Consider the following 14,117-nt stretch of genomic DNA (forward strand, 5'->3'; position numbering starts at 1 on the left):
TCACTCAGAAGAAATCGATTTTAATAGCTCTTATGTTACAGCTTTATTGGGAAGATTTGCAGAGAGAGAAGAATATCACTCTTGTCAACAGGATTTCCTTGTATTACTTCCAGTAGTCACTCATAATCCTAGTGCACACCTGAGAGATTTAAATACAGGGTTTCTTTGATATTCTGAAAGTGCTATACCAAATAAAATAAATTACTTTAAAAACTGTGAAGAGAAATAGGAAGATGACATGGGCATTAAAGTAAAATCTGTCTACTGATGATAGCAGCTAACTGATTCCAATAAACATTCTAAGTCCCCTTATCCATTGTGATAGAGTAAATTCCCTTGCAATACAGGATAGATTTCTTAATATGATATGCAACATAATATAGTAACAGAAACCAATCTTTTAAACAATCTCAGGTCCCAAATTTATACTTAGAACCTTCTATTTCTCCTAACTCAAAGTGTATACTTCTAGCATTTCCATAGAGGACCCATGTTTCCTATTAAGACAGTACTGCCAGTGCTTTCTAAAAACCCAGTCTAGAAGATAGTAATAGTTACATGTGAATTGACCATTTCAGTCTCTTTATTTTTTTAGTTATTTTATCTTCTCTCAGAAATATTTTTATTTTCTTCAAGTTGCTTAATACTAAAAAGAGAGACATGAAAATATATGCTCAACACCTACTGCTGAATTTTTAAAAATTATAAAACAGCATATAAAGTGTATGGTAGGAAAAACTGATCAGAAAATCAGGGTGTGGGGCATACAGACATGGCCTTTTATACAGAGTAAATATAAGATGACAAATGTGGAACAGAGATTGGCTAGTCTCGTCAGATAGGAATTAATATTCTCCTAATGTGGGACTATGTATTAATTTGACTTAGCAGAAATAAAATGTGTTAAATCGTAAACTTAAGAGTTTTGTGAGAAACAGACCAGATGAAGAGAAGGAGACTACGGAATGCAGTATTTTGGTGCCATAAAATATAGATGAACCAAGCACAGAGTTGCAGGTTAACCAATGAATGGAGGATTCACCTTCATCAGAGTGCTTAGGTACTACTACTTGCTCCAATTATGCAGCCCTCTTCTCCCACTAAAAATAAACACAGCCACATGCAAATGGAGTATGTAAAAGTTAAGAATAACACAGTAGCTCCATCTTGGGGCGAATTATGGAGAGTGGTTTGGGAAGGGTGTGAACAGAAGATAAGGAATGAAATCTCAAAGGGATGGAATTGGCTGAAATTGAAAGGAACTGCAATGTCGTTACTATACTGCGATTTGAGCTCAGAAACCTTTTGATATCTACTGAGCTCTTTCATTTTCTACTAGTGGACAAGGTCACTGTAATGAAACTGCACTGTTGTGAAACCACAGAGCTACACCTGTTCTACACAGTGGCCCTTGACGTATGGAAAGAGCTCATCAGATGACAGTGGTGCTATTCAGATACACTGTATTGCATTTAATTATCAAAATGTTGGTATAATACTATCATCTTGGTCTTTTAAAAATTCTATATCAATGCCTCTGAAGATCAAGATCAAGAGCTCAACTATTCAATTTATGTAAAAACAAGTTACAAATCTGAATACATCTGTGCATGCCCGTATCAGTTACAATACTATATTGTGGTATTGTAAATCTACTATTGTAAGAATAATTCTTTCTAAAGTTCAAATCATAATGCTGAAACCCATCTACTTAATGCTACATGGGAATCTGTCTGTAAAAGAAGAAATTAAACAAACACCTAAAACATTTCCTAAACAACTAAAAACAAAACATGCAGACCTTATGAAAAAAGTCATTTATTAAAAAGGTCAGTTATTAAAAAAAGGCAAATGAATTTGAGAAAAATGTGTTTAATTTATCTATTCTCATTTCTCCAACTATTACAGAGAAATAACACTTTTCTACAGTATGAAATGTTACTCTAAAATATATTCATAACTCAATGACGAAATTAATCTTAAAAAAATCAAAGATATTCTATTTTCAATTTTGCTAGAACATATTGTCTTTGTTTTTGTACAGTATTTACTTTAAATATTTTATTATTTGCTAATAATTTTAGAATATTTTCAAATATTTGTATTTCTATAAATTTATGTTTTATAAGTCTATACACATTTTTACTTGAAATATAATAAATATTTAAAATTGGCTAATTTTGTTTTTAATTTTAAGAATTCTGAAAAAATCAAATAAATATATTAGTGCTTTTTCAGTATATATATTTGAGTATACTAAAAAAAGAAAAGTGTTATTTTGCTCAAATATGAAATTTAGTTGAGTTCATTCTATTAATAGCTTTAGTGAACTGGTTTGGGTTACTTGTTGGTTTCACAGCATTTTCAAGCTTCCTGCCAAAAAGGGTCAAGCCTAATCAAAGCGGGCAGGATAGGTAGAGGGAGAATTAGCAGAATCAACTCATTTACCTTGAAAAAGGTATATATAGTTATATGTATAGTTATTTTTGACTGCAAAGAAGATTGGCACCCCAACCCCTGCGTTGTTCAAGGGTCATCTGTATATGTACAAAGTGGTGTCTGGTAAAGGGGTAAAGTAAATTGTTACCCATGGTTATCACTGAGTAAATTTCAGATGACTTTTACCATCTCCTTCATACTTTAAGATAACTATCGTTTATTTTTTTTAATAAGCATCTTATTTTATAACAAAATAATATGATCTTGATAATAAAATGCAGTTTAATAATATGGACTAACCTGTTGAAGACTCCGATTCCCTCAATTTCTGAGATGCCAAAAGTTTTTCCTGCAAAGCTTTCTGGGCAAGTTGTGCATCCCATTCTTCCAGTTCTTTTTCAAATCGCTGGTTATCTTCCTCAACAAAATCTCTTAAATCTGGTGGTAATGTTTCTATTCCAACAAGGGCCTGCCCAGTTTCTTTATTAAACTCCTCTGCAAATTATATTTCAAAAACTAATATAAAATTAAAAGTTAAAGAAAAAATGCAAAGCTTAAAATAGAATGCATTTCAAATAGAATTTAAAGTATGAATTATTACCATTTAGAAAATAAACGTTATCTAAAAATTAAAAGAAAACTCAAACAAATGCTCAGAAGAGCAATGATGCAAATATTTGATAATGAGTTATAGGTAATGTTCTCAGCTTTTATTTTTATTTATTTTGGAGAAAAGTTATTCTTTCATCCTTTCAGTTTTTATTTTTAATTTGAAGAGTAAAAAATGGAATAGATATAAAGCCAAAATGGCTGCTTGAATACTAATATGGTATTACTTTTTTTTATTATGAGAATACCAGATATTTTATTATTCATGAAGTAAAACCTATCACAAAGTGAGAAGAAATAATTCATAACCTTATTAAGCTCAAAACAGAACTAAAATTCTTTTTCATCTAAAGCAGTTAAGTCTAGCAATATACTTATATGTAATTTGAAATTAATTGACATAGCAAGGTTTTTTAAAACATTGCATAAATATTATTTTAAAAAGTTACTCAACTTCTATTCCACAGAAACGATAAAGTTTAGCTTTCAGTCATAAGTGGACTGCCTAGCTAATTTTGCTGAATGGTTAAATACAAAAAGAAAGTATATTTTATCAGTTTCAACAAACTTCTAAGTGTTTTCTCTATGCGAAGCCTATGTTTGAATATGAAAAATAAAACGATTAAGACATAGTATGACATGATCCCTGGCTTTGAGCAGATCAAAGTGAAGTAGGAAAGACAAGTTGACATACAATTCCAGCACACAATAAGGACCTGATAGGGGTAAGCTATGAGAACACAAGGAAGATTACTTTCTGGCAGATAAAGGAAATTTGGCAGAGCAGATGATACCTAGTTGAATCTTGACAGATGAGTGGGAATTAGGAAAGAAGGAAGAAATAAGAACATTACTGGTAATAAATAAAAAAAATAAATAAAAAAAAAGAATATATGGAAATAAATGTGTGAATAGAATATAACAAGAAGTTCAAGTATCAGTAAAGTCTGAAATGAACTATGGTCATAAATGAAGCTAGAAGGACAATCAGAGGCCAGAAAATGGAGGTATTATTTGTCAGGCTAAGGAGCTTGAATATGAGTCAATGTGTGATGTAGTCATTAAAGAATTTTAAACTAGGAGAAATATGTCACATTTACATTTTATATTGTTACTAAATAGTTACTGAATAATTAACTTTCGATACAAAATATATTCCAATTCTCAGCTCTGGTCACATTACTTTTCGATTCTAGTTTACACACTTATCCAATAGTATTTCCTAATCACATCTATCACCTTCTGGGTTATACTTAACGAATCACGCTGAGACCAGAGTCACATAAAAGGGCTACTTATTTAAAAATATACACCATCGTATATATATCATATTCTTACCTTGTATTAAGAATTGTGCCTTATCATTTATGTACATTAAACAGTATGCACTGGCATTTCTATAACCACCAAAAGAATCCCTCACTAGCTCTTCCCATGATGATTTTGTCACAGCAATATCATTGTACTTCATCCACCTGTTTTCATGATGATCAAAAATGTATGCCCAGTAGTGCCCGGCATTAGCTTGGCCTTCATGAACTAAAACAGCATGTAAGCGATAGGGAACCTAAATAAGAAAACAGAAGAGTTAAACAGCTGTCAAGTAGTCTATTATGCCACATTCCAAGAAACTCACAAACTATCTGACTGGAGGATATCATAAGAGCATACGTTTCTTAACAAGAGAAAATTGTATGAGATGAAAATTTTGAAAACAATTAAAATATGAAATAATAAGAGAAAAAAATAAGCTAAAGATGTGGATAAGTGTATAAATAGGATGATTTTCAAAAATTTGAAAATGTATTTATGTATTTATTGACCAATTTCAGTCACTTCTTTTGAATAAAAAACTTATGATGAACATTTTTATATACAGCACATGCTCTGTCTAAATCTTCACAATTATAAATTGATGGCTGAGTTCAGTAATATGGCTTACATAATGTATAACAGAAGCTAAAATGTAATTGAGCTCCATACTTTCTCCCATAATCTTACTAACCTTAAGCAACCTTAAAATTTCTCCCATAATATTTTATCTTTAACTATTAAAGTATTTTGGAAAATTTTGATAAATCTTATTGTAAAATAATAAAAAGAATAAGCAATAAATACGGTATGAGAATATAAGTAAATAGGAGAAATACTGATATGGCTCCTTTAAGTTCAGCAATTTTATAATAAAACATGTAAGGAGAATTAGGTCAAGATATATAGAGATAAATAAAAATATGTAAATAATTTTGATAATGCTTACTATGTCAAAATTTAACTTACCTGGATCATAGATTTGTCAGAGTACATTAGTTCAATTGTTCGATGGATTCTGGATATGCTTTCCTGCAAATCTAAGAATAGAAGATATCATTTAATGATTAACATCAAGTATGTATCTACTAGACTTAAAGTGGGGACTAAAGGTTTTCCTACCAATATGTTAACCTGAAAATAGGGAAAGGCCTTCCTAAGCTTGATAGAAAATCAAGTAACCATAAAGGAAAAGATAAGACTCTCACCCCAAACTTAAGAAAACCTACATTATAAAAACAAAACCAACACGAAGGAAGTCAAATGACAAACAGGGAAAATAACAGCTGCAGCATACACTATCTAGGAAACAGGTTAATACCAATAATGTTACAGTTTCTATTAAGCAATAAGAGAAAGACAATAGGTTCACTATAAAAAAATGAGCAGATGTCACAAAAAAAAAATTTGTAGAAAAGTAAAATTTCACTCATAAAGGGAATGCAAGACACTAAAATACCTTTTTTCCCCTCCTTTTTTTTCAATTATCAGACTGCCACAGACTAAAAACTGCCCAGAGCTAAGGAGGACATGGAGAAAGAGGCTCTTTCACACAGTTAGTAGGAATGTAAACTGGTTCAATGTTTTGGGGAAACAATTTTAAAATAGTAAAATTTAAAATGTATATACTTTGGACCAGAAATGGCACTTTTAGAATGTACTGTGCTCACAAATGTATGTAAATATGTGTGTGGAAGGCCAGCACTATTCACAGTATCAATATAGAAATTAAAATATATTGTATTCATATGCTGGAATACTATACAACAGTTTAAAAAATAACCCTAACAGCTAATATCAACAGTGATAAAAGAAAGAAAACAAATATTCCTAGGAAAATCTTTCTTGATCCATGTTATCGGTCCAGAACCTTATCACGTGAATATTTCTCAAGTTTCTCAAACTTAAAATAGCCAAAAGTGGACTCATTATATCTCTACTTCCTCTCCTGAGGTGGAGACCTGTGCACCCACCCTTCTCCAAAGTACACTCTATCTACTTATTCGTACCATTATGAATGACTAAGGGGACATCTTTGAGTCTGCCCTCTGTCAATGACCTAAATCTGTCTCCAGAGAATTTCAAATTCATTCATTCCTTTCCTCCCTAAATGCCACTACTTAGGTGTCAAAAACTTCCTAGCTTTCCCCTTCTAAATATAATTTTATAAAACAAACACAACCTGTCAAGTCCAGAAGAAAATCATCCCAAACTTAGCAGTGTTCAGGATAAATTATGCACTTAATTAATGTGTGCTAATGAATTTAAATATAAAAAAATAGTAAGAGAAATATTTATAGTTATTAATGTTGTTAGTAACCATAATATCCTATTTATTCTGTTAAATTAGGACTGCTCTTTATTTACACATTATCTATAAAGCATCAAGCTGGGCATCTAAAATACAATAACCGATACTATTTAATGTAGTTCCAACTTTTTGGTATAAAACTGTAGTTATTTTAATATTAAAATCTTTAATTTTAAAAACCCTAGATTTTTCTTTTTTCATAGATTAATAAAATTGAGATAAAATTGGGGGACAATGATCAAGTATTATTTTTTTGACATGTAATAAGATCATAATAAAATCTACCATAAAACATTAACATAACTTCATTTAAAAAAAAAAGACATTTTTAGAGCACGGCATAGGGAGTTAGCCATTAATGTAATGGCTAGGTGGAGAGCCAGAGGAGAGAAAGAGCAATTAAGAGGATCGTTTTATAAACTATATAAATGTCTAACCAATGTACTGTATACTTGAAACTAATAATAAGATAAAAATTAAAAAAACACATTTTAACAATAAAAGTAGAAAGGAGATAGTTTCAGAATAAAGGAGACCTCCTTCCAAGAAAGGACAGATGGCAACTTAACACTAGCACACACATGCATACACACACCTCCCATAGAGCACTGTCCTTATTTCTTTTATTTTGCTACATGCCAGTTAAAACTCATTACAGGCTGGCACTGAGTTCATAGATCATGTCTAAAAATATCGTTAGAGCAGACTGAAAATTAAAATTCACATTTCTAATTTTAGGCCTAAAGAAAATTTTTTATGACTTGAACTTCATTGAGTAAACATCAAGGTAAGCTATTTGTACTAATTTATGTATGTAAAATATGATGCTGTATGATATTTCACCAATAAAGTAGCTGTGAATACCAGTTTGATATAAATTTAGAGCACTAAACTAGAAAATCAGACCATCTGCTCTGTCATTAATCAGCTATGTAACCCAGGGAAAATCTTTTGGTCTCTCTGAACCTGATATAAGATCATAAAAATGGGAGGCCAGGCTAGTTTATCTTTCAGAAAACCCCTTCTAGAAAAAAATACTATATGATATTTACATATGAAATCCAGAGGTGATTTCCCTTCTTAATTTTATCTGTATACATGTCATCTGAGATAATAGCAACTATGTCGTGAGAAGCTTCTTACCTCTGGTGTCATTTTCTATTTCTGTCCTCCAGCGATGTAAACAGCTTTCTAGCACAGAAAGTTCTTCTTCTGTTATGTGCCTTGGTGCTGGATGCATGGGAAGATCTGGGGGTATCCGAGACTGAGTGAATGGTTTGTGGATTACCGATCTTGATGAAATAGCAGCTATTGATGCAGGTGATGTGCATGGCAATTCTGAAGAAGGAGCTCCCTGTTGTTCCGTTGTGCTGTATTTTTAAAGCATAAAATATAAGTAAACTTTCCAAACTCTAGACAAAGACAATGCTAAACATGTAGTATTAAATTAGCTCATAATTTAAAAAAAAAAAAAAGGTCTTTAGAAAAAAGAGAGAAATATGTGGATTAATCCAATAATCTAATGAGACTCTTAACGTACGAGGACTATATTATTATAAGGGCAAAATCGTTTGGTTATAGAAATGGCTTGATCATCTTTATTTAAAAAAAAAAAAACAAACAAACAAACATATGTACCAGAATTATAAAGACCGTCCCTTGCTAATACTTACCAGCTTACAATATAGAAGAAAATTTTAATTTAACAGTATTATTTTCATGGATAAAAGGTTGAAACATATAACATACCAGAACAACCTAAAGTATAATTCTTAACAGAAAAAATATGAAAAATTCAATCCACAGCCATAAAACCTATTGAAAAAAATAAAAAGCACTCAGAAGATGTACAATCTTCTAAGTGAATCTAATCTTTTTAGAGTTCATTAAAATCAGTAACAACATGCATTTTATAAAACCTTCTTTAAAGAGCATCAATTATATTGTTATGTAATATAGGTAGCACAGCTGTCTCTTGTATCAAAAAAAACTTTACCTTGATAATGCTTGTGATGGTATGGAACCACTAGGTGGGGAACTAGCATCAATATCATCAACAGGAGAAGTGCAAACAGGTTTACTTGAGGCAAATTCCAATGCATACTGTAGAACATCTACCAAGGGGAATCGTTTGGGACCCGAACCATAGCTTAAATATCTGTTAACCATAAAATGTATGAATGCTTTTATTTGTATGTAAAGAGAATCTGTTTTTTTAAATAATTTTTATAAACCATCATAAAAACATTTCAATGAATCTTCCTCAACAATGAAATTAACTTTGCTTATAAATGAAGATTAAGACTAAAAATACATTCGAGAAATAAATGTCCTTCAAAGAAACCAAAGCTGATTAAAATTGAATGTGTATATAAACCGTTGTAAATTTTAAATGCCGCTCTAAGTTGTAACCCAATAAGAAAATGAAAACTGACAGTGCCATCTACTGTTTTTATTTTTAGATCTGTCTTTTGGTCTCATGACCAAGATGGTGACTAATATTGTCTTCCTACTTATTACCTTCAATTAATTTTCAATATGATCACTGCTACCTTTTATGAATCATAATTACTGAAATATATTATTTTTTGTATAAAAAGTTTGAAGGCATTAATTTTCAAATTAACGTTAACATAAGGGAATACAGATTAGATAGGAGGTTGCAAACTGGGCTCTCTCGGGCTAAATTTCAGGCTTTGGACTTTTGTATGAACTACACAGCATTTCATAGTTTAGATTCTGGCTTCTTCTGGAAACAGTTTGAAGCCCTAGATGACAGTAGGATGAAGTTAATCAGGATGCCATCCACCAGTGCGGATGACAGCCGCTCCACAGGGGTGTGCTCTCTAGGCAACCCTTGTCCACCACATCTATTTGACTTGCTTCCCTTCTTCACAAAGCCCTCATAAGGCACTAGTAGGCATCTGAGTTTGTATCTTCAGCATTAAGGAGAAAAACTGTCACCAACCATTTGAATGGAAATCTTGAGAGTAATATTTCGTCTCATGAAAGAAGCTTCGATTGTAGATTAGTTTAATTTTATATTTATTTTCGGCACCCATAAGCATTACCAGTTGATGGTGAGAATATTTAATTCTAAACTCTAAAATAATATTCTAATGTCATTTATAAATTATTTTAAGTTTCTAACAGAATTCAAAACTAAACTATATGAGCAAAAATATTAATTAAAAATGATTATCTATTACTAGAATCATTCATAAATACTCAAGGCAAATTTAATATTAAAGATTCTATACAGTCACTAAAATATGAATTCCTACAGTTAGATCATAATTCTGTAAAATATTTTTCTATATAATTCTGTACAATACCTTTCTAGTCTCTGTTGTAATACTGTAAGGTAATCTTTTAGTCTCTTGATCTCTTCCCTCTTAATTCTTGTTATTTCTCTGTTTCTGTGCATGTATCTATCGGGAAAAAGAAACGTAGCAATCATTAGTATTTCTAAATATCATAGAAGTAGATTCAATATTAAGTCTAACCAATACCACATTCAAAATTTGAATGATCAGTTCATTCAAAATTTTATAATAAATCAGTACAAAATAGTATTTTTGAAAATTCTGACAGAATTACATGAAAAATAATAATTTTTAAAAACTTCTTTATAACATTATTCCCATTAACTATTACTTTTCTAAATAAAAAAAAAGAACTCCGTTTTTCTTGAATGCTACTAGATACACTATGCAAAAAGTAAAGATTAATTATAAGCAAAATTCTTCTCTAAAAAATATACTTCTTCACTTGGTTACTAAACTGTTTCCAAACTAAGCATGCTGTATATCAAACCATACCTGTCCAGATATAAAACAGGAGGAAATTCTAATTTGTTATGAATTTTTTCTGGTCTTCCCAATGTCTGATTAAATTCAAATCTTGACAATTCAAATGTTAACACAGGTGGTAGTTCGGTAAACCAATGCTGAAAGAAAACAACAAAAAACCTTAGTATCACCTTTCTGTTTTCTTCATTTCAATTTTAGGCACAGGATGTTAGCACTGGCATTTTTATATGTATCATCAAACACTGACATCACAAATAATTGATTGGGTATACAATTTAGGTAAAAGTCAACTTCTTCCTAAAAAATTTCCACACCTCTTAAAAATTCCAAGGATGAAGATAACATACAACTAGGAAAGAGAAAAAGATTCTAACGACTTCCAGGAAATCTTCTTCTCTTCTTCCAGGCTAATTTTTTACATTAAAATTTCTAAGCCAAAAAGAAATCATAGTTTAGGAGCTCAAGTCTTCTGGCTTCTTCAATATTATGTCACTATTATTACCATGAATGGTACATAAACTAATTACAATCAACCACACTGTTAAATACTTGTGACAAAGTAATTTGTAAGATGTAGTACACAAAGGAAAAAAGATTTATAGCATAAATGATCACAATTCTCATACTAAAAACTAAAAACTTTTTTTAAATTGAATTTTCCCACTGGAATTCTGGCTAATTTAAGATAAAGATCACTAAACAAATATGGAGTTTATACTTATGATAACTATATTTAAAATCTTATTAAATGACTAGTATTTAAAGAATTAAATGCCTCATTGCTATAAACCAACTCCTCCATAAACTTTGGCAACTGTTCAGTTAAGCATGACAATGAAATTTCAAAAGAAAATCATTTTCATAAAACAGATTCAAGTTTTACATACACATTATTACTTAAAGAGAAAGAAAAATGAACAAACTTGTGAATCAACAAATATAGAAGTATAAAACAACGTAACAAATATGTTTAAAGTGCTTATTGTAAGCTGGGTAGTATACAGCTTTTTACTACTGTAAAAATAAATTGCCACATACTATATGTGATACTTTCTTTGACTGGCACAAAATGCCACCACACAAATGTCAATAAGCTAACAGTACACTAATTTAAATTCAAACATTCAAAAAAGGCAGAAACGATGCATATTTGGCAAACTAGATTTAACTAAGATCTTGAATGTTGCTACTTTTCTCTAAATAAAGCCGATAAAAGTAAATGGTTATTCAAAATGATTTCTTGCTCACAAAATGCTAATGATTATCTGAACTGAGATTTTCTGAGTTGGATTTGATTTATCTTTTACTAAAAGTTGAAGTTTAAAGAATTTGTTTTATTTTATATTAGTATTACCAAAGTGACTAGAGAAAGTTATGAAAGATCTAATATCAGAAATATATCTTAAGTTTTAAAATTTCTTGAGCAAATTTGCTTATTTTGTTCTCACATGACACTGACAAGAATTTTAGTTCTAATTCTCACCTAAAACTACTATTAAGAATTAAAATGTACCCCATATATCACAAAGAAAACTTCTGATGCCTTAAGATATCATTTTCTACTCCACTTTATGATACTCAAACAAGTATATAAGTAGATTTCAAGAACTAGTACTTCCACATTTTATTGCAATACTTTAAATGCCACTATTAAAATTAAATAGTTATATACTTAATTCATGGAAACCTACAACGGCCAGTGGAATGAAATGACACGAATTAGAGTATGTTTTTGTATAGAACATGAAAAGTCCAGGAAATAGCTTCTGTATCATACAAAAAGATGTTCATATGTTACATAGTATGTCTCTGTTGTGAATGCATTTCTTCTAACACCAGTGACAGTTTTTTCCTACTATAGAAGTGGAAGGATTTCATTTTCTCATTCTCAAGCTAATGGGCACAAGAGACAGCCAGACATTCCCTAAATTCATTCAAATAAATGTTATGGGCACCTCTAACTCTGCAATTTTAGGATTATAAAGTACAGCAGTACATAACTAGAATATTAAATAATATAAAACAATGACACTTCTCTTTCAAAATATTATTTTTCCATACAACAAACTTCTCTAATCTAATTGGTATGCTATGCTTTTGAGATACAGGTCATTAAAAATAAAAATGATACTTATATTATCCATATCCCTAAACAGATTTATTATTAATACATTACATAATGAACATAAAGAACTTATAGATAATCAGCACTGGCCACAAAAGTGCTTCTGAATTTATTATGACTATATATCTGACCTTAATTAGAAGTATTTTCTAGAGAGAATATAGTCATTTCTACGAGTTATAACAGTTGATTTTTCTATTAATGTGTTTTAAATACCTTGCTTTTGTGAGATTACATGAATACAAGGGAGGGGAAAAAAAAAAAAACCCAGAAAAAACAGACCTGCCATTTTAAATTCCCCATAGAACACCAAACAAAGCCAGGATATAAACTAAGAATGAGAATCAAAAACTTCCTATTTCAATTCAAAAGTTAGTTTCAGTCACTGAATTTTCTTTACTTATTTGGCCTTTCATTTTAAAAAATAAATTTCCCATATAACATCTACATATACCTTACATTTTACATGAAGTATTATTTCTCTAATTTAGGTTTTTTTTAAAAGTTTAATAAAATTTCTTTCATCACTTTAATTGTAACTTAGTAAAATCTTGTGTAGGGAAATTTGGTAGTACTTTCATTTTTAAATGAGTATGCTTTGTGACCCAAAGATTCCATTTCTAACTATCCTACATTCCTATATGCTCAAGGGTTTTTATAGACAGTCTTTGAAATAATTCTTTGTCAAAGAATTATTGTCTACTGTCCTGTAGAAGAATTAAATCAACTTAATTTTATAAATAAAAGCAATGTGATACTATGCAGTTTTCAAAAAGAATGGTGTTAAGTTATATACTGACATGGAATGATGCTCACAACACACCGGTGAGTAAAACACCCAGGTCTCAGGTCAGTATGAACAGACAAATGTTTATATGTGTACAACAATAGTCTAAATAAGTGGTGAATACCTACACCAGAAAGGAGGTATCTACTATTTGAAATTTTTTCCTCCAATAGGCAATCAAAAAATATCTCCAGGCTTCCTGGAAAGTTTGACTCATCTATAAATTGCACTCCACTTAATTAAAATTAAAAAAAAATTTGACTTAGAAAAATATTTTATAAGTATTCATCTTACATATAATCATTTTAAATTTATTTAGTTTTCTGTTGTTGTGCCATTCCTGATATTCAAATGCTTATAGCCCACTGAATGTTTTAACATAAGTGATTTTGGAGACTAAAGGTCTTCCTATTTTAGTTGACCACAGCTATTTCAGCAAAAAGATATTTTTTTGTATCAAAGTAAAATCAACAGTTTTTACTAAATAACAGTGTAACAGGTAAAAGGTGTTATCAGGGATTATGTCAATTTAGAAATAAGCCTAAAATGTTTCTCATTGGTCTTGGTAGAGACTCAAGAAGAAATAAAATAGTTATTCCGAAGGATATAATGAAATAAGACTAGAAACTTTTTAAATAATCTACTCCAGTTTGGTGATAGTCTCTTAAACGTGGTTGAATTATCATTGAAACTAGTGTCCAGCAAATCTAGGCAACTGGGCAA

The 14,117-nt window shown here is 30.3% G+C and overlaps 1 protein-coding gene across 9 annotated transcripts in view; it reads right to left on the bottom strand.

The window, feature by feature from the left end:
- Positions 1-14,117, bottom strand: part of USP25 (ubiquitin specific peptidase 25) — a 111,602-nt gene that overhangs the window by 33,728 nt on the left and 63,757 nt on the right. For all 9 annotated transcript variants that reach the window (XM_039855101.1, XM_039855098.1, XM_039855099.1 and 6 more), the window contains 7 exons: positions 10,492-10,619; positions 10,006-10,101; positions 8,667-8,828; positions 7,814-8,040; positions 5,329-5,399; positions 4,387-4,615; positions 2,740-2,934 (listed from right to left, as the gene is read on the bottom strand). In XM_039855101.1, coding sequence (XP_039711035.1) covers positions 2,740-2,934; positions 4,387-4,615; positions 5,329-5,399; positions 7,814-8,040; positions 8,667-8,828; positions 10,006-10,101; positions 10,492-10,619 — 1,108 coding nt within the window. The remainder of the gene's footprint in view (positions 1-2,739; positions 2,935-4,386; positions 4,616-5,328; positions 5,400-7,813; positions 8,041-8,666; positions 8,829-10,005; positions 10,102-10,491; positions 10,620-14,117) is intronic.

The sequence above is a fragment of the Pteropus medius genome, unplaced genomic scaffold (genome assembly GCF_902729225.1).
Source record: "Pteropus medius unplaced genomic scaffold, Ma_sr-lr_union100, whole genome shotgun sequence".
Taxonomy (NCBI): domain Eukaryota; kingdom Metazoa; phylum Chordata; class Mammalia; order Chiroptera; family Pteropodidae; genus Pteropus; species Pteropus medius.